The following is a 20,632-nucleotide window of genomic DNA, read 5'->3' as shown; positions in this document are numbered from 1 at the left end:
CATTCCTGGAGCAAGGTTCAGATTCCAGGAAATAAACAACAGACCTCAGCCTCATGTGACCCCCAGGCTAATCTCCTGTCTATGACCCACCTCCGGGAGGGAAGAGAGCCCCGAGCTATGGTCACCTGCTTCCGCTTCTGTAACTGCTTGCTTGTATGCTCATACATCCTTCCCCACCGTATGCATGAACCAGCCAATCCCAGGTAGCCCATGGCGCTGTTGGCCCCCGATAACCAATCCCAAATGAACTCATGTATGTACCCATTCCCTGTAAAATATCCTCACACAGAGAAGTCGGAGCTCAGCCTCTGGATAGGAATCCACTGAGCCACGTGCCGGCACAATAAAGGTCCTTCCTTTGTTGCAAGCAGTGTGGCGCTGGCAACTCCTTCAGAGCAATTCCGTTAATACCAGTTCCACTTCCAATCTACCCCTCAACCACTCCACCAGCTAGTAAACATTTCCTGCTCCTTGTTTCTCAACAAACTGCTCAGTGAAGGCAGCCCTGGAAACAGCCTGTGAGCCCAGCACTTGGTGCTTCCTGGATTTACGTTTACAAAGAACCAGAGCAGTAGCGAGGAGAGGAGTGTCTGTAACGACAGTGCCCAAAACACTCACCGGAGCAGAACCCGAGTCTCAACACCCCAGAGCGGGGACCCCAGGCCACCACATGAAGTGAGGCTTCCCAACAATGCTAAGCTGAGTTGGGTATGGTCCAGTTGCTCTGGCCACCACAAACCCTGTCAGAGACAAGGCAGAGACTTCAGCTGGCTGGGCATGAGTTCAGGAGACATGGACTTTGAAAATGGTCTGAAAATGACACTTGAAAACCAGTTTGATTCTGATTTTTATTAGGAGGTCAGAACAGAAGTAGAGGGAGAGGTAGCAGCAAAAAGGCAGGCCACTCTAGTGAAGCCCCAGGCCAGGCAGATGCTCAGAATCGCACCTGGGCCCTGAAATGCATCTGCTTGGTGGCGTTGTTCTTCATTCCCGTCTTCAGCATCCACGAGGACTTCATCCTCTGGACATACTGCATGTCCCGCTCGCGCATCAGAGCTGCTCCTGCAGAGGATGGTGGGAAGAAACGGGGAAGGGGAAGGAAAGGCCGGGCTGATTGGGCAGCAAGAGGCTGGAGGAACCTACGCTCCTCGGCCAGCCTTCAGTTCTGGCGTGGAACCCCTGGCCCAGTTTTCAGGCATGCAGTGGAGCTATGGGGGGTGGGTGGGGGCCACAACTCCAGTCAGTCGTGTGCTCCCCATGGAACGCTCCACCGTTCAAGATCAAGCGGGCAGCATGCACCTGCAGACAGAGCTCAGAGGGGATTGGAGGAGGAGGCTGGGCTGGAACTAGGAGCCACAGTGAGCACACGTGGAGTGGACTGGGATCACTGGGATGAAACCAAGTGTACGACTGGCTGATGTACAACTGATGATTTCTCCTCTGTAAACCTTCACAACGACGAGTACAATCTAGGAAGGGGCTGTCCCTCGGGACCCCACCTTACCAGAGAAGCCATATGTCTGTCATCCTAGGGTCACTGGGGCCTTTTTTTGTATCACAAGTTACTAACTTGGGGTCACCAAGCAGTGGACCTCAGAATCTCTGAACACCCAAGACTGCATGCCGGCCCTTCTACCTATACACTCGTCATTTAGTTCTCACTAAAATTAAGAGACCCCCAAATATGAAGCCCCAATGTCCTAAGGGACAGGAAAAGGGAGAGAGAGCAGTCACATTCATCCTTCCCGTCAAGAGGAAGATGAGCCCCATGTGTGCGGAGCAGAGCGGCCTCACGGTTCACAAGCGGCACAGTGAAGGGAAGCCGATGTCTAGACACTCGGCAGTAAAACGGGACGGTGATGGCCAAGTTGTCCCAGTGGCAGGATCGCGTTCTCCCAGAGCTGGATGGATTTTCAGTCTCATACTGATGAGGCTTCCAAGCTGATTAACTTCAGGGCTTCGTTCTGCTGACTCTAAGTCTGTTCTTGGAAAATTACACAGAGGACTCACGCCAGCCTTGATTCTGTCAGGCAGCGCACGTGCCCTTGGCATGCGACGTGATGTTCAACTCTCAGAGCTCTAAAGAAAACCCTGTGGTTCTACTTTGTGAGTTAGGAAACGGAGGCTTAGAGACTAAGTCAATCACTCACAGCCACACTAGGAAGGAACCCTTGAGGCACAGTCATTAGGTGCTTGGCTGCTGACTAAAAGCTGGTGGTTCGAATCCACCAGCTGCCCTGCAGAAGACGTGGCAGTCTGTGCCCATGAAGGTTACAGCCTTGGCCACCCTATGTGAGCTGGATGATGTCAAACTCCCCAGCTCACAAAGCACTGCTGTTACCAAGTACTGTCAAGGCAATTCTGACTCACTGAGACCCTGAGGAGGGTTTCCAAGGAGCAGCTGGTGGGTTTGAACCGCCAACCTTGTGGTTAGCAGTCCAGTGCTGCTCCTACAGCAGCACATTAGCACTGGGGAGGTATCTGTTCGTGTGGCCCCAACACTGGGGAGGTATCTGTTTGTGTGGCCCCAGCACTGGGGCGGTATCTGTTTGTGTGGCCCCAGCACTGGGGCGGTCTCTGTTTGTGTGGCCCCAATACTGGGGCGGTATCTGTTTGTGTGGTCCCAGCACTGGGGCGGTATCTGTTTGTGTGGCCCCAGCACTGGGGTGGTCTCTGTTTGTGTGGCCCCAGACTCAGTTCAGCTTTTGGTGACTACAATGAATGCCGGTAGTCACTCTCTTCTGGACAAGCCAGCCATCGTGACCAGCCTGTTTCAGAAGGCTACTGTGCCAGACAGATGGGCTTATCGTCATGAATGTACCCTATCAGGTGGTGATGGATGCTCCTGAGCCAAGAAGGGACATGTCCCCAGCAAGTCACCCCAAAGACAGCATAAGCGCCAAGCCCCTCCTGGTCCCCGTACCTGTACTGCTGGTCCAGCCCAGGGCTCGGTACTGCTGGAGGACTCTGCCCACCACCTTCTTGTTTTTAGCAACCGTCACGGCTCTTGACACACCGAAGCGCTGTTTATAATATCTCATCAGGGAGCGATGGCCCACTCTGGCCCCTGTGTAGACAGCAAGATTGAAACACTGAGGAGCGCAGCTTTTCAAGGCAGTTCTAAAGCAGGCTCTCCAGCTCTACCGCTACCTGCCGAGAGAAAACAAGTAACCGGGATGGGGGACTCGGAACAATCTGTATAGATGTACAGAAACAGTTGAAGAGGAACCTAATTTACTGTGTAAACTTTCACCTAGAACACAGTGAAACAGTATTTAAAACAGCCACAGGGGGTGCCTTGAGATAGAAGAGGTTATAAACACAGTAAAATGAAGCAGACTGGTGCTGACATTTAGGTCTACACTGCAGCCAGGGACCAGCCACCTCCCCTGGGTTACATAGCCTCCTGGCGGGGTTCTCAACCGGGGCCAATTCTACCAGGCAGCCCCCAGAGGACGTGGGACAAGGCTGGGGAGACTTCCGCTAGTCACACCTGGAGGGGAGTTACTGGCAGAGGCCAGGGATGTGCTAACCACACCACAATGTACAGGGTCGCCCCCACGAGGGATTTTATCCCCAAGCCTGCAAGGGACACGTGGCAAGGCCTGGGGCCATGTCGCACCTGGAGGGGTGCTGCTGGCCTCTAGTGTAGAGACCAGGGATGTACTAAGCACACTGCTATGCCCTGGACAGCCTCCCCGAACAAGGACAGCTGTGGGCCACACGGCAACAGTGCTGTTCTCTAACCTAGTGCGACCCTCTGGGGTACAAGAACCGAAGGAGCAGCTTACTGTGAACTCATCTCCCTACAGCCTCTGCTTACACATCATCCTTCCGAAACGAAGCTCTACGTTTGATCCCCTAGTGATTCTGATTCCATTACGACAGGACCCCTATCAACTTGTAAACCAGAATGGGAGTGGGGTGGACCCTGTACCACCCAAATCAGACAACAGCAAAATAAAAGCACTGACTCTACACATGCCTCCAAACTTCTGTAGCTAACCACCTCCAGAGGAAAAGCTGTTTCCCAAAAGATCCCTGTGAGGTTCCTAATCAAGGGGAGGCTCACCTCCTATGGGTGAAAACGTCTCCCTGAAGCCACACAGCTGTGGTGGCGTAAACGTGTCGGGAAGCTCTCAGACGCTGGGCACTGCGCAGGCCCCAGGGACTGGCTGAGGGAGAGAAGCCTTCATGAAGGCTCTAGCCGGAACCCCGAGGACTGGAATTTAATTCTCAATGTCAGGTCAGGATGCTGCGGGTCTGCACTGGTCACAGTTCCAAACACTTAACCAGCAGGCTGCTCCTTCGGAGTAACACGGCAGTGTCTCTGCACAGCGAAGCAGCAAGTGGACATGGGCCTGGTTTAAGGCTGGCTTTTTAGGGAGTCTTGGAGAAAGCCACAGGTAGTGAGTGCTGGAGTCCTGCTCTCACCCGGTCAGTGAGTGAGCATCTGAGGCCGAGGAGTTGCACCTGCACAAGATGCTTACAGACAGCACCAGCTTGGCCATGTCCCCTCCCACGCAGCAATCCCCGATGACCACCAAGTGTCCACCTCAACTACACAGCCTCCTGAAGGACGCCATTCAATTTGACAAAGAAGGCACTTGGGACTGTCAGCTCCCTGGTACAACGTAATCAGGCCTGCCTTGTGTCTACTGCGGGTTTCCGTAGGTGGTCAGCAGCTAACGGGATGTGTCTCTCACCGGCTTCTGAGTGTTGTGCAGTGCCATCGAGGCAGCTTTGACTTATCTGGACCACACACTTCATGGTTCACAGTCCAGTGCTTATCTGACAGAGCTACCAGCTTCCTCCACGTGGACCGAAGAGCAATGAAGCCTCTTCAGAGGGACGCTCACTGCCCTCTACTGGAGCAGCGCTGTCATTACAGGCCCGGGATCAGCTACTGGGCACTTTCCTGAACTCTGCTTACCACACTAGCAGCTGTCCTGAGGTTATTGCTGTTAAGGGCCATCAAGTCAGTTTCAACTCAGTGACCCTGTATAGGGTTTCTGGGGAGTGGCTGGTGAGTTTGAACTGCTGACCTTGTGGTTCGCGGCCCAGTGCTGATCCTACAACGCCATAAAACCAGCGTGACTCAGTCCCTGACCTAGGGACTAGCAAGGACAACCGGGCTTTAAAAATCCCAGCAAGCGGAGCTTCAAGTTAAGCTCATGCCATTGTCTCCTATGAGAAGCTAGGCCAGCAGCCAGGCAGGCAGCATCTCCACTTCCCTGGGCCTCACCCAGAGCTGCAGACCACTCTCTAGACCCTGAGAGCCACTCTGTGTGAAGCACTCCCCCAGGGCAGCTACTTCCTGGCTGACTCCCCCACCAGCCCATTCCTGTGAGAGCTCACCCTAAGCTTCAGTTATGTCCTATGTTATAACTTAACATAGGACTCTACATGCCCAAAGGTGCCAACTTAATGCGCAAACTGCTCAAGGAATAAACTACTTAAAAACAAAACAAAGGCAGCCGCCGCATGGAGTCCATTTCTCCTCATGGACACCGTAAAGGCTAGAGCAGAACCGCTCCACAGGGTTTCCAAGGCTGTACATCTTTACAAGGGCAGAACACCTTACACTTCTCCCGGGGTGTGAACCGCCGACCCTGTGGTTAGCAGGCTAACACTTAACCCACTGAGTCACTAGGCTCCTGAGCAATCAGTGCTACCCAGACCTTCCTGTCATCTCCGCCAGCCTATGTTTCTACTGCTGCCTCCTGTCTTCTGAATGCCTCCCGACCTTAGCACTTAGCTACAATACTCTCCCTACTTACCAAACACCCGCCACGCTTCTCAGATCACTGTTTATGGCCGTCACCTTTTCAAGTCACCATTAGGAGGTGATTCTGGCAGGATTCAAACTCCAGGCCTTCCAACAATGAAAACAAAGGTAAGCCTTCCAGGAGCTGCCTGTCTGACTGCACACCACCACCCAAGGAGGCAGCCCCAGAGAAATGCCAAGGCTGCAGGTCAAGCTCTGGACCCTCCCCCAGGATCAAGTTCCTGGCATTCACAGCATGAAGCCAGAGCAACAGAGCAGTCAGCAGGGCCAGAGCATTCTGAGGTCAGGTTTGAGCCATGACTCCTAAAAGCTCAGCATGGAAGCTATTTCCTCAGCCCCAGAAATGATTATGTGGGCCACCCAGTAACCTGTATTAGGACTCTGATGAAAAGACTTGATTATCATCACTGAGCATGCTCCTTTCTATCAGGTGCACTTGTTACATACAGCACGCTCAGAAATGGGGTTTTGCCTACTACAGATGTGGGGTTTTTTTCCTGGATACATCTGGTCCACCACCTTTGTAAAAGCCTGAGGATTCTGGCAGATCAGCTTCCAGATTATTGGGGTTTTATTAGGCCTGAAAACTTGAAGGGGGACAATGTCACGTAAGATTGTAACTCCTCTTCTGAATAAAATCTGTTTCATGAAACACATACTTAAATAACATCTGAGTCAGTCTAGGCAACCAGGGCCAGGCAGCATTCTCTCTGTGTGGGATACACAGAAGGAAGGAATTAGTGCTGAGTGTGCTAGCAAGGAGACCTTAAAGATTTACTGCCTTAAACAGGCAAATAGATTGCTCTACTTTAAGGTGAAGATTCAAAATCTCACCATAACCATGGTTTTAATTTTATAACTAAATGCGTAAACTTATATATTCATAGACTCAAATGTTGCGTACGTGCCGTTGGGTCAATTCTAACTCATAGCAACCCTATACAGGGTTTCCAAGACAGCTGACCTGTGGTTGGCAGCTGGAGTCCTGGTGGGGTGCTGTGGGTTAATGTGCTGTGCTGGACAGCAAAGTCGGTTTGACCCACAAGATCAGCGGTTCAGGTTCACCAGCCACTCATCAGAAACCCTATACAGGATTGCTATGGGCTGAAACTTACACAACAACCTATATGCACCAGCTTGAAAAGTTACATGTTGTTGTTGTTAGGTGCCATCGAGTTGGTACTGACTCAGAGTGACCTTATGCACAGCAGAACAAAACACTGCCCGATCCTGGGCCAACCTCACTACTGTTGCCACGCTTGAGCCCATTGATGCTGTCATTTTGCCAATCCATTTTGCGGGGGTGGGGGAGGGTGTCTTTCTCTTTTTCTCTGACCCTTCACCTTACCAAACATGGTATCCTTCTCCAGCAATTGGTCCCCCCTGACAATATGTCTGAAGTATGAGAGACGAAGTTTGGCCATCCTGGCCTCCAAGGAGCACTCTGGCTGTATTTCTTCCTAAACAAACATATCTTTTGGTTCTTTTGGCAGTCCATGGCACTTTCAATAGTCTCCTCCAACACCATAACTCAAAAGCATCAATTCTTCTACGGTCTTTCTTATTCACTGTCCAGCTGTCGCATCCATATGAGGTTACTGACTATACCATGGCTTGGGTCAGGCACACCTTAGTCTTCAAGCTGACATCTTTGCTCGTCAATAGTTTAAAAAGGTCTTGTGCAGCAGATTTGCCCAAAGCAATACGTCATCTGATCTCTTGACTGCTGCTTCCATGAGTGTTGATAGTTGATGCAAGAAAAATGAAGTCCTTGACAACTTAAATCTTTTCTGTTCATAAGAATGCTGTTTATTGGTCCAGTGATGAAGATTTTTGTTTTCTTTACATTGAGATGCAATCCATACCAAAGGCTTTGCTCTTTGATCTTCATCAGTAAATATTATAAGTCTTCTTCACTTTCAGCAAGCAAGGTAGTATCATCTGCATATCACAGGTTGTTAGTGAGTCTTCCTTCAATCTTGATGTCACGTTTTTCTTCACAAAACCCAGCTTCTCGGATTATTTGCTCAGCATACAGGTTGAATAAGAATGGTGAAAGAATACAACCCTGTCACACACACCTTTCTTAGTTTAAAATCATTCAGTGTTTCCATGTTTTGTTGGAACAACTACCTCTTGGTCCAGGTACAGATTCCTCGTGAGCACAATTAAGTGTTCCCGAATACTCATACTCCGCAATGTTTTTCACAGCTTTTTATGATCCACACAATCAAAAGCCTTTGCATAGTCAATAAAGCACAGGTAAACATCTTTCTGATATTCTCTGCTTTCAGCCAAGATCCATCGGACATCAGCAATGATATCCCTCATTCCACGGCCTCTTCTGAATCCGGCTTGAACATCTGGCAGTTCTCTGTCAATGTATGCTTGCAGCCGTTTCTTTATTACCTTTAGTAAAACTTTACTCGCAATGGGATATCAAAGATATTGTCTGATGATTTCCGCATTCTGTTGGGACACCTCTTTTTGGGATGGGCACAAATTTGGATCTCTTCCAATCAGTCGGCCAGATAGCTGTCTTCCAAATTTCTTGGCATAGATGAGTGCCTCCTGTGCCACCTCACTTTCTTGAAAGATTTCAATTTTTATTCCATCAATTTCTCATGCCTTGTTCCTTGCCAATTCCTTCAGTGCACCTTGGACTTCTGCCTTCAGTATCATTGGCTCTTGATCATAGGCTACCTCTTGAAACGGTTGAACATCAACCATTTCCTAGGACACATTTAGTTTAAAAATGCAAGTTGCAGAACAATCCTTAGAATGAGTTCTCTGTTCTAATTTGAAATTAAACCCTGCTGTGTATCTGCAAGCCCATGTGCATGCACACGTCACCTGCGCAAGATGGGCTCCAAACCCCCAGTAGTGGAAGGGCCAGGTACAAGAGCAGAAGAAAAGGCTCTTGTTTGGTATTCATAACCACCAACATCAAAAGAGCATGCCAGAAGGGCAGTGAATTTCACTTTCTTTCCTGTGCTCCTTTGTATTTTCCAAATAGCATAGGTTGGGAAACGTAGGTAATTTTATCAAAAAATCCCTAAACAAATCCCAGAAATGAAAAAAGGAATCTCACATTCATCCTTACATTTACAGGCGATATTTTGATTCTACTCCCTTGTGAAGTAATCACAGTTCTACATGGTGTGAACCAGTGGTCTGAACCCATAAAGGGGTGCCTGCTTCCCCAAGGACCCTTCGGAGCACTTCTACTCTATCCACGCAGGGTCACCATTAGTTGGGACTGACTGGACGGCAAATAACAACAGAACATCATGTAAATACCCAATTCCGACATTTTGTGTTTTACCCTATGCTAAGATCACTAAGAATTACATTGTTACTTGTGAGGGTCTCTGTGAGGATTAAAGGATTATTGGAAAGAGTACATGAAACTTCAGGAGGAAAAGATGACAATCTGTTAACGTTTCTAGCTCTTGCTGCTTTACACGCTGACATTTTCAGGCAAGCACCATGCTGCGCTGCGTACACTCACGTAGTCTGTGCAAGTCCAGTCTCTGTCCTTCCCAGACTTTGTTCCAACAGGCTCTTTATACCGAGGGCAGCGTACAGTGGAGTTAATGATTAAAGGAAGACAAGATAACGAAGGAGAAAGATGCTACTCTCATCCTAATGTTCTTCACCAAAGACAGGCTGGTACCACAACTATTAGGACTGAATTCATTTAAATACGGAAATCATACAAACAACAGCAAAAACGGCAGAGACTTAGCATATGAGGGCAAGTGGAAAAGCATAACTATTAGAGTTCCAGTTCATACATGCACGGGTTTATTGCAAATGTGTTTAAACATGCCTGTAATCAGCAGATGGCTGCAGACAAGTTATTTCAGTTACACACTTGTCTTGGTCTCATTAAGGTGCCTTCAAGACAAAAGGACACTACAGCATGAAGATCCGCTAGCTCAGTCTTTTAAACAACATCAAAGCTAGTGAAGATGATTTCCTGGAATTAATCCTACCTGGCGCTTTACTGATACAATCCAAAGATCAAGGTCCAATCAAAACAGCTCACCTGAGGGACAACTCAATTCTGGCGACTTTCTGGAATTCCAAAAGGGTCATCTAGATTTTCTCAAAGGACACCTGATGGTCAGGAGGGCTTATTAAGAAGGCAGCAGCTTTAAGAAAACTGAAAACTAGTAAGGTTGTGCCCTGGGATTTTCTTTCATCATGACAACACACTTACTCGTTCTCTGAGACCAGGAAGAGCTGTCCTAGGGAATTTCATTTCAAAACCTGACCCCATCCTCCCCACAGCTCTGATCTTGCCTCTTTGGACTTCTTTATGTTCCCAAATCTCGGAGAATATTTCAAAGGAACACAATTTGGATACCTGGAAGACGCTGGACCCACCTTTTGACATGGTGTAAACACAAGAGCATCGAATTCTTCAGGGAAAGAGTTACAGAGGTGGAATACCACCTTCAAGAAGTGTATAGACCTATGACGGTTACTGGGCAATGGTGGAGGAGTTGTTGTTGTTATTGTTGTGTGCCATGGAGTCGGTTCCAACTCATAGCAACCCTACACAGGGTTTCCAAGGTTGTAAATCTTTACGGGAGCAGAAAGCCTCATCCTTCTCCTGCGGAACAGCTGGTAGTTTCAAACTGCTGACCTTGAGGTTCACAGTCTGATTAGTAACCACTACGCTACCAAAGGTCCTTGGGTGGAGAAGTTGTTGTTGCGTGCTGGGGAGTCGGTTTCAACTCACAGTGACCCTGTATAGGGTTTCCGAGGTTGTAAATATTTCTCCCAAGGAACGGCTGGTAGTTTCGAACTGCCGACCTTGAGGTTTGCAACCCGATTCGTAACCACTACGCTACCAGAGCTCCTTGGGTGGAGGAGTAGTGGTGGTTATGTGCCGTGGAGTCGGTTCCGGCTCATAGCAACCCTGTACAGGGTTTCCAAGGCTGTAAATCTTTACGGGAGCAGAACGCCTCATCTTTCTCCTGCGGAACAGCTGGTAATTTCGAACTGCTGACCTTGAGGTTTGCAGGCCGATTTGTAAACACTACGCTACCAGAGTTCCTTGGGTAGAGGAGTAGGGGGAGGTTATACCTGGGCCAGAAGGCAGGCACATGTTGAAATAGGTGATGGGGCAGACAATATACAAGAGAGAGGTTAGCAGAGGAAAGACAAAGACACAGGGAAGAATGCAAGAGTTAAATGAATAGAGGTAAATGCCAGTAACTGTTGGTAGATAGAGGGGATTGTAATGAAGCAAAGTCTATGATTTGAATGTAAAATTGATGATCTGCTCTGTAAACCTTCACTCAAATCACAGTAAAAATTAAATAAAATTAAAACAATGTGCAAACCTAGACAGAAGATCTGTTGAGAAACATTTGGATATCCTTGTTTAATAAAGGTCTGTATGATTCTGCAGTATTTTTTAACTTAGCTTTTATATAAGAAAAAACAAAGAATCTGTTTAAAGATTGACAAGATTGAAAACAGACAAGTTCCACATATTATTAAATAAAAGGAAAGAAAGTCCGTGTCATAACAAAGTTAAAGCGAAAGCAATGAGCTCGCTTAAACAATGCGGCCGCCGTTCACCTGGAGACAACCTCCCAAGCTAACCATGTGGATGAGAAGACACAGGAACTCTCAGCTCGCAAGGTAACAGGTGAGGAGAAAGGCTCCTCCCATAATCCCACCGGGCAGTTGGCGGTCACTGTGGGTGGCTGCACTCGCCGGAACAGGTTCCTCCCACAATCCCACTGGGCAGTTGGCGATTACTGTGGGTAGCTGCTCTCAACGGAACAGGCTCCTCCCACAATCCCACCGGGCAGTTGGCGGTCACTGTGGGTGGCTGCACTCACCGGAAGGCAGTACCAGCTCCATGGTTTCGTCATCGTACTGCACGCTCTTTTCTGAGGGAAACGCCTCAGCCTCCCCGGGCTCGTCCCCTTCCTTGTGATCCGGGTAGCTGCTCCTGTGACAATGAGGATGAGGGTGAGCTAACAGACTAGTACCTCACAAGCCAACTCTACGTGCAAATGCGGCAAACCCACAGCTTCCTAGAGGGGATCGCCATCTGAAAGGTCTTGGGGGCCAACAACTCGCTTCCATCTTCTGTAATGAAAGTAAGCAGGTGGTCCAAGGGGGCTGCACAAAGCTTGTGGGAACATGGAGCTAAAAGTTTCTGGTGTTTGCTCAGACTGTTTAAAGTCCCTTTATATAACCGTGTCCACTCACTAGTGGAGCACTAATGGTAGTGGTACAGTGGGTTAGGCACTGGGCTAGTAACCAAAAGGTCAGCAGTTCAAGCCCCCCAGCTGCCCATGGCAGAAGGATGTGGTAGTCCGCCCACTGCTGTAGAACTGGCAGGTTCGGGACCCCTATGGAGCAAGTCTGTGCACTCCTGTAAGGTGGCTGTAGGAATCAACCTAATGAAAGCGGGTTTGAGGTTGTCACACACTGTAGGACACAAGCTGAGAGAGGAAGAACCCAGAACAGGAGCTGCGGTCCAGACGGGTGACCGGAGCGAAGCAGTGCTGGCCAGGAAGACGTCCTATCATGTCCAGCGCGGCAGTTTCCAGGTGCCTGTGGGCACTGAGCATGTGAAACACAACGGCAGAATTCAAGTTCCAAAGCAGCTCCAGAACGCTGGCCACCTGGGCTACCACGCACACTCAGCAAAGGGCTAACCCGAAACAGCGTAAAGGGAGAACTTTCCCTCTACAGGTGAAGTGTTGAAACTGCTTTGAGAACTATTTGGACACACATATGGTGGTGCTGTGGGTCGGCTCCTGTAATGTGACCCCCAAGTTTAGTTTCAGAGACTGTAACTCTTTAAAGGAACAGCCTCATCTTCCTCCCATGAGTGGCTGGTGGGTTTGAACCGCCAACCTTGTGGTTACCAGGCCAATACCTAAACCACAGCATCACTCTGAGGCAGTTCTCTGCCATACAGGGTCACTGACTGACTTGATGGCATTGTTGTTGTTAAGTGCCGTCAAGCTGGTTCCGACTCACGGTGACTCTGCACAGGGTTTCTAAGAAGCAGCTGGTGGGTTTGGTCCAAACGGACCGTGCAGTCAATCGATTCAATCTGATCCTGCAGTCAAGTGCTTTAGTTGAATATATTCCTTAGCACAATATAATTCCATGCCTAGTTATATATCCAGTACAGTATGAGCTGTGGGATGTAGGGAGACCGGGCAGGAGTGAACATGGGGAAACCGGGTTGCAGGAGAAGAGGCAGTGACAGAAGTGGTCCAATTGTGAAGGTACATGAAGGCAACGAGCACATGATGTAGGCACAGGACTAGGGTATGCCTCACAGAAGTCAATGAGGATGCCGGGGTCCCTGGTGTCAGCAAAGGAAGGGCAGGGGCATCCGCTTTCTGCGGAGCAGCCGGGGCCCCAGGAGTCAGCCCGCATGGGAAGTCCGCCATCTCCTTTGGACAGTCCGGGTAAACTGTCAAGTAGACAGCTGGATACTCAAGTGTGGAGCTGGATGATGTCTCTATACGGAGTCACCGTGGCGCAGTGGTTTAAGCAATGAGCTATGAATTACAAAGTCCATGGTTCAAAGTCACCTACCTGTGTAGAGGAGAAAGATGAGGCCATCTTGGAACCCTGGGGAGCAGTTCTAGTCTGTCGTGTGGGATGGCTACAGCACGAGGAGACTGACCCTCAGTACAGGGATATCGGCATGGGGGTCGTTAGTACACTGGAGGGACGGAGTGAGGAAGGGGCCTGGGGAAGCCCCTGGTCTCGGCCCCAGGCGCCTGTGAGCTCGGATTACAGGAGGCCCAAGGGTCATGAGAGCCCAGGTCGGACAGGATCTGTGAGAAGGATGTGCAGTCTCTCTGACCTGCAGGAGGAAGGTTTTCACCCAGCAGCTACTGGGTTCTGCTTTCCGCTTCTGCGCCCCTAAACTCAGCCCCCGGCCATCGCGTGGCCAGGCCTCACAGCCACACTACAGGACTGAGCAGAAATGCTCTGTGGGGTTTCTGATACTGTCCATCTTGAAGGGAGCAGCAGCCTCATCTTTCTCTTGTGGAGCAGCTGGTGGGTTTGACCCAATGACCTTTTGTTAGCAGTTCATCTCTTAACCCACTGCCCCACCAAGGCCCTCCTCTTCCCTAAACGCAAAATCAATCAGAAGTTGGAGAGAAAATGCAGAAGGTGGATTTAAAGAACCAAGACTCCTCCTCCCGTGTGACCACGTGATGTAGTGCCTCAGCCATGACACCCACCGACTGTCTCTTGAACGAGGAAGTGGCTCTAAACAAGGGTCATACTTGAGATGCTAGTTAGGGATGAAACACCTATGGAATAATCTCACCCTAAGATCCTTGGGTCCCGCCAAGTTCAGGCCCCACCTCGGCTATCATAGGAGACAGCTCAGGAGTCAAGGACTCTTGGGGAAACCAAAACATGCAACCTAATGTCCTCATCTGTGTTCAGAGATCACCTTTACAGGGCTGACAAAATAGCATTTGAGCAATTAGGAACAGAAATTAAAACACTGAAGTCAGACAAAGTATGTTGGAGCCTGAGGCCATTCTTGACCAGGTGTGTAAAAAACCAATTTCTCATCTACAAAAACAAAACACAACTGGGAAGACACTACCTCATACAAAGTAAGCTGTTGGCTATGAGGTGCTACTTCTCCCAGTTCTGTGTCATTTTTGCAGGTGTTGTAGAGTCCTGGTGTGACCCTTTAGGATCAGCTGTAGATCACAAGGGTCAATTTGAACCTATACAGATCGCTGAGTCGGAACCATCTCAAGGGCACTTACAACAACATAAAGGTGTTGTAAGGGTGATTATGAGTATAAAATCAACAACCACTCTGAAAGGGATTCCATTAGTAAGTCCATAGACAAAGTAGGGAGAAAAACGTGGAACAAAATGCAACATCGTAAAAAGGCCAGTGGTTACACAGAAACTCAGTTCAGTGGAGCCCGAGACTACAGCCCTAGCCACCCTTCAGGACTGGAAGTGAACTTGCTCTAATGACACAATTTTCTGCCAAATAGACAGATCTCTAATAACACTGGTAGCGTAGTTGTTAAGAACTGGACTACAAACCCCAGTGTCAGAAGTTCGAAACTACCAGCTGTTCCACGGGAGAAAGATGAGGCTTTCTACTCCCATAAAGATATACAGCCTTCGAAACCCTGTACACGGTCGCTATGAGTTGGAATCGACTCCTCGGCACATAACAACAACATAATAACATTGAAGTCCTGGTATGGCGCCGTGGGCTAATCTGCTGGACTGTAAAGTCATTCTGAACCGCAAGGGCGGCAGTTCAAGCTCACCAGCCACTCCTTGGAAACCCTATACAGGGTCCCTATGGGTCAGAGCCGACATGATAGCACAACACCACTAGCGAGGTACAGACACCTTAGAATAAGCAGCCACTTGAGATCCAAAGGGTAGCATTTACCTAAAGAGAAAGCTCAGAAGGGTTAGGGAAGGAGGAGTGAACACCGGAAGCCCAGGAAGGAAACTGGACACATGGTGTTACATTGTGGGGATCGTAATCAAGGACACAAAGCAGAACATAGTCCCAGTGTCAAATAGAAAACTGATCTGTTCTGTAAACCTTCCCCAAATTCACAATAAAAAGTGAAAAGAAAAAAAATTATACAGAGAGCACACGAGCGAGTGAACGAACCCTGGTGTGGCGCTGTGGGTTAATGCGCTGGACCGCAAGATTAGGGGGGTTCAGACTCACCAGGAGTCACTCCTCGGAAACCCTATCAGAGTCACTCTGAGTCAGAAGCCACTTGATGATATTTAAGAAGACACACATACACATATACATCATTCCACCTCCCTCCCACTGCAGACCGGAGACCCACCTGAAGTCATAAAAGTCTGCGAACTCCAGGGCGGCGTCCCCATCAGTGAAGAGCTTGCAGTGGCTCTTGTCGGTCATGTGCGCCTGCACCGCCTCCGTGGAGTAGAAGGAGCGCCCTTTCTCATTGCACCACAGGCAGATCTTCCCAACCCCGACTTTCTCCCCTGGACAATGAGGGTAACACATGAAAGCGGCTCCCGGAAGGCTGATATCTATCTCTTCGTCATTTATCTCCACAATTCAAAGAAACCCTTCCACAAGACTTTGACCACCACCAAACAAGCAGGTGCTCTGATCAAAGGGAGAGGTGAAATGAAGAACAATTGCGGAAAAGAGAACCCCCTCAGCCCCTCGGACCAACTGCTCCACACTGTGGTTTCTCGTTAAAGAGGAAACGGCTGTAACTTACCCAAATACCTGATCAGTCCCTTCAGATCACAAAGATACTCAATGTCGGGGATAAAGAAGCTGTGGACTTTCGTCATATGAGCCACATTCTTCACCAGCGAGCTGGAGTGATGGGAACAGAACAAGCAGTCAGTTACAGGGATGGCCCCCAGGGCTGCGGGACCCGGGCTCCCTTCCTCATCGGTGTCTTCGTCCAGCTCCTCAGCATCCCCACATTCCAATTCCTCATCGGAATCCAGATCTTCCCAATCTGCATGTTGGAGATGTGAAAAGCAAAGCATGTTTCAGAAGATAGCAAACGAAAGCTATCATAAAGACACAGGTGGAGCCATTCCAAGCCCAATCCCTTGCCAGGACCTGATTGGAGGTGCTCCTTCCCCACACACCAGTCTGCAGTCCTCCACTAACCTTTCCTGCGCATCCACGAGACACTCATGAAGCAGCAAATTCTGCTGCTTTCCAAAATCTCGGGCACTAAACCCAGGGCTGACCACATACTTAACTGGCCCCACAGCTGACTGAATGATGGCGTTTTAGAAACTGGTAGGGTCACAGGAATGCATGCATATGTGTGTTGGTGGTCACGCTACTTGAATCCTGCCCCACAATGGCAGGAGTAATAGGATGGGATGTGAAAGGAGGAATGAAGTCATAGCAAACCAGATTCCAACTCATAGTTAACCCTGCAAGGAGAGCCCAACTGCCCCCAAGTCTCCAAGACTAAGTCTGTAGGGGCCCAGATGGCTGCTTCTCCTAAGCAGAAGCTCACGGGTTCAAATCGCTGACCATCCAGTTGGCAGCAGGCACTTAACCATTGCACCACCAGGACCCCCATGAAGAATGTGACAAATAGTCCATAAAGTCACGGAGGCAGGGTTGCTGGCTCAAGCCACACACTTCAGGTCAGCTGACTGGGATCCCCTCATTCTTGTTTTGACAAACTGAAGAACAAACGCACTTGTTACATGCTGTCGAGTTGTTTCCAACTCATAGCAACCCTGTATAGGGTTTCCAAGGCTGGAAATCATTACAAAGCCAGAAAGGCCCGTCTCCTACCGAAACCCACTAGAACTGCAAATTCAACAACACAGGTGATATTAGTAAGTCCTCCTCTAATAGAAAAAAAGCTAACCACTTGCCAGTGGAGACGACTTAGAGAAGAAATGTGCTCCGTGAGGTTCTCAAGAACTGGTTTTACTGACATAGATAGCCAGGCCTTTCTTCCTGGCCACCTCTGGGCAGATTCATCAGCCTTTTGATGAGTTGTGCCAGCCAGTCTCCCAATTCATCCCACAGATATTAGGAACCTATTTAATTTTTCCCAGGTAACATTTCAAACCTTGAGGAGCGCTGGTGGTGACTTTTGTTAAGCTGGCCAAAAGACCAGAGGTTCAAACCCACCGGCAGCTCTGCAAGAGAAAGACGGGGCAATCTGCTCTGGTAAAGATTTATCACCTTGCAAACCCATGAGGTTGTTCTACTCTGTCTCACGGGGTTGCCCTGAGTCCGAATCCCACAGCAGCGGGGTGCCATAGTGGCCCGGAGGTTTAAGAGCTTGACTGCTCATCGAAAGGTCAGCAGTTCAAACCCAGCAGCCGATCTGCTCCCTCGGAAGCCCCATGGGGCAGTCAGTGCCCCTCTGTCCTCCGGGGTCGCAGTCCCTGGAGCAGATGCGGGTCCATCCCGGGGTCCATCTCAGCCCTGCCCTCCAACAGGACCCTTACCACCGTCTCCGTCCAGGGCCCCCTCCTCCTCCTCCTCGCTGGCCTCCCCCTGCTGCCTGGCCAACTTCTTGGCCTGCTGCTCAAACCACTGCAGCCGGGGCGGCTTCTGGGTCGGATCCTGGTGGTGAGTGGGCGCGGCGGGGTCCCTGCGCGTCTCCGGGGCCTTCTTGGGCGACACGGACGGCTGCGCCTTGATGGCCTGCTGGATGGCCGCGTTCACGGCGTCCTTGTCCACGCTGTCGGCGCCCAGCCCCTTCTCCAGGTTCTTTTCGTTCATCCTCTCCACGCGGCGGCTCACCGCCTGCACCGCCCTGCGCTCCAGTTCCACGTGTCGCCGGGACTGCAGGTGGTTCTCATAGGCGTTGAAGGTGGCGAACTTCTTGCTGCACACGGTGCAGTAGGTGGCCGTGCCCTTGCTCTCCTGCTCCGCCACGGCCCGCTGCGCCTGCACCCGTTCCTGGAAGCCCTCAGCCGTGACCGGGGCCATGTCGGCCACCTTCCGCCGCAGGTTGTAGCGATGCCAGTCGGTCTTGTAGTGGGCCCGCTGCAGGTCCGCGTCGCGGAACGCCACTCGGCACGTGATGCATGTGTACGTCGCCATCGCCAGGCGGGAAACTAGCTGCGACCCAGCGGGCTGCAACCTAGCGACCACCGTCCCGACCCCACAAACCCTCCTCGGACTTGAAATCGCTTCTGCGGCCCCAAAGAGCCACTGGGCGCGCTAACTTCCGGAGTCTCCTGGGGAGAACTTCCGGCAGGCGCCGGACGTGAGTCTCAGCTGTACAGGAAGTCCTGCCCCTCGTTCCGCAGCCACGCCCCATCGAGGATAAGGGGACGCCTGGCTGGCCGTCCTTGCGGAAGATGTTGATTGTCAGGTGCTGCGTTGCTCTGTAGGACGTGAGGTGTGACGTGAGGTGTGACGTCACCAGGACGTGGGTGGGTGGGGCAACTGCCGACCTGCAGGTGACCACGGCTTAGCTGAAACTGCTCTTCAGATCGCTGCGTGCGGCTTGCTGGGACTGGGCTGATGTTTACCCTGGGGTCTGTCCGCCGAACCTCGGCTTTTCTGAAGCGGCCACTCCGGCCAGGGCGCGGGCGCAGCTCTGCAATGTTTGCAAACTAAACGGAACTGGCATAGACAGGCTGCTGCCCAACAGAAATGTAATCCATGCAAAAACAAACAAACCGTAATCCCACTGCCATGGAGTCCGTTCTTACTCAAGGCGTCCCGTTGTTGAGTGTCCGCTGTAAATCTTAACAGGCAGCAGAAAGCCTCAACTTGCTCCCGCTGTGCACCTGAGCTGGTGGGTTGGAACTGCCGACCTTACAGTTAGCCCATTAAGTAGCCTCTAGACCAGTCCACTTGTGTCATTTTTAAATCGAGTGGTGTGGCGCTGTAGGATAAGCACAGGACTGGTAGCCTCAAGGTCGGCCGTTCAAACACACCAGCTACTCTTGGAAACCCTATACAGTCTTGCTATGAGTCAAACGGACTCGACAGCAGATAACAAGAAGTAGCTGCATTTAAAAATGAAAGTAAGATAAGATGAAAAGGTAAATAACTAATAGTAATATATTTTATTTAAGCCAACATTGTTGTGTGCCGTGGAGTTGGTTCTGACTCATAGTGACCATGTACAGTGTTTCCGAGGCTGTAAGTCTTTACGGGAGCAGAAAGCCTCATCTTTCTCCCACAGAGCAGCTGGTAGTTTCGAACTGCTGACCTTGTGGTTCGCATCCCGATTCATAACCACTATGCTACCAGGACCACTGTAGGAGCAAGAAAATAGAACTGCACTTTAGGGCTTCAGAGACTAACTATGGAAGCATACAGCCTCGTCGTTCAACACAGCCTCGCCTGGTGGGTTTGAACTGCTGACCTGGTTAGCAGCCAAGCACTGTAACCTTGGTGTCACCTGAGTCCTCTAACCCAACATGTTGGGTATCCTCAAGACAATTATGATTCAGCCAGAATTAGGCACTCCATCCTCACAACCAATCATATTTGATCCCATTGCTGCTGCCACAGTGTCAATCCATCTTATTTACGGTCTTCCCCTTTTTCGCTGACTCTCCACTTTGCCAAGTATGATGTTCTTCACCAGGGTCTGGCCCCTCCTAATACTGTGTTCAAATATAAGAGACAAAGTCTCACCATCCTGACTTCTAAAGAGCATTCTGTCTGTGCTTTCAGACAGACCTGTTTGTTCTTCTGACCAGCACCACCACAATTCAAATGCATCAATTCTTCTCCAATCTTCCTTATTCATTGTCCAGCTTCCACATACATATGTTGTTGTTGTTGTTGTTAGGTGCCATCGAGTTGGTACCGAATCATAGCGACATTATGCACAGCAGAACGAAACACTGCCTGATCCTGGGCTAACCTCACTACTGTTGCCACGCTTGAGCCCACTGATGCTGCCACTTGGCCAATCCATCTCCTTCAGATCTTCCTCGTTTTCTCTGATCCTCCACTCTACCAAACATAATATCCCTCTCCAGCAATTGGTCCCTCCTGACAATCTGTCCACAGAATGAGAGACAAAGTTTGGCCATCCTGGCCTCCAAGGAGCACTCTGGTTGCACTTCTTCCAATACAGATCTGTTGATTCTTTTGGCATCCCATGGCACTTTCAATATTCTCCTCCAGCACCATAACTCAAAAGCATCAATTCTTCTACGGTCCTCCTTATTCACTGTCCAGCTTTCGCATGCATATGAGGTTATTGATAATACCATGGCTTGGGTAAGGCACACCTTAGTTCTCAAGCTGACATCTTTGCTCTTCAACACTTTAAAAAGGTCTTGTGCAGCAGATTTGCCTAATGCAATACGTTGTTTGAT

At 50.0% G+C, this 20,632-nt stretch overlaps 1 protein-coding gene across 1 annotated transcript; it reads right to left on the bottom strand.

The window, feature by feature from the left end:
- Positions 1–934: 934 nt before the first annotated feature.
- Positions 935–18,386, bottom strand: ZNF622 (zinc finger protein 622). Its single transcript, XM_006874439.1, has 6 exons — positions 17,789–18,386; positions 16,063–16,311; positions 15,655–15,817; positions 11,653–11,765; positions 2,924–3,067; positions 935–1,062 (listed from the first exon to the last, which is right to left on the bottom strand). Exons 1-6 carry the CDS (start codon positions 18,384–18,386, stop codon positions 935–937), a joined length of 1,395 nt encoding a protein of 464 aa, XP_006874501.1.
- Between the last annotated feature and the right edge of the window lie 2,246 nt (positions 18,387–20,632).

This window comes from Chrysochloris asiatica, unplaced genomic scaffold, assembly GCF_000296735.1.
Source record: "Chrysochloris asiatica unplaced genomic scaffold, ChrAsi1.0 scaffold00278, whole genome shotgun sequence".
In the NCBI taxonomy this organism is placed as follows: Eukaryota; Metazoa; Chordata; class Mammalia; order Afrosoricida; family Chrysochloridae; genus Chrysochloris; species Chrysochloris asiatica.
The sequence above is the reverse complement of the archived record's forward strand: the minus strand, read 5'-3'. Positions and strand labels throughout refer to the sequence as shown.

Bases quoted from the DNA above. Each gene is read 5' to 3' on its own strand.
- ZNF622 (XM_006874439.1), bottom strand. From the start codon at position 18,386: ATGGCGACGTACACATGCATCACGTGCCGAGTGGCGTTCCGCGACGCG. The intron at 3,068-11,652 runs GTGAGTGCAGCC...CTGTCTACACAG, and splicing joins GGAGCTGGTACTGCCTTCCG to GGGCCAGAGTGGGCCATCGC. The intron at 1,063-2,923 runs GTACGGGGACCA...CATCCTCTGCAG, and splicing joins GGGCTGGACCAGCAGTACAG to GAGCAGCTCTGATGCGCGAG.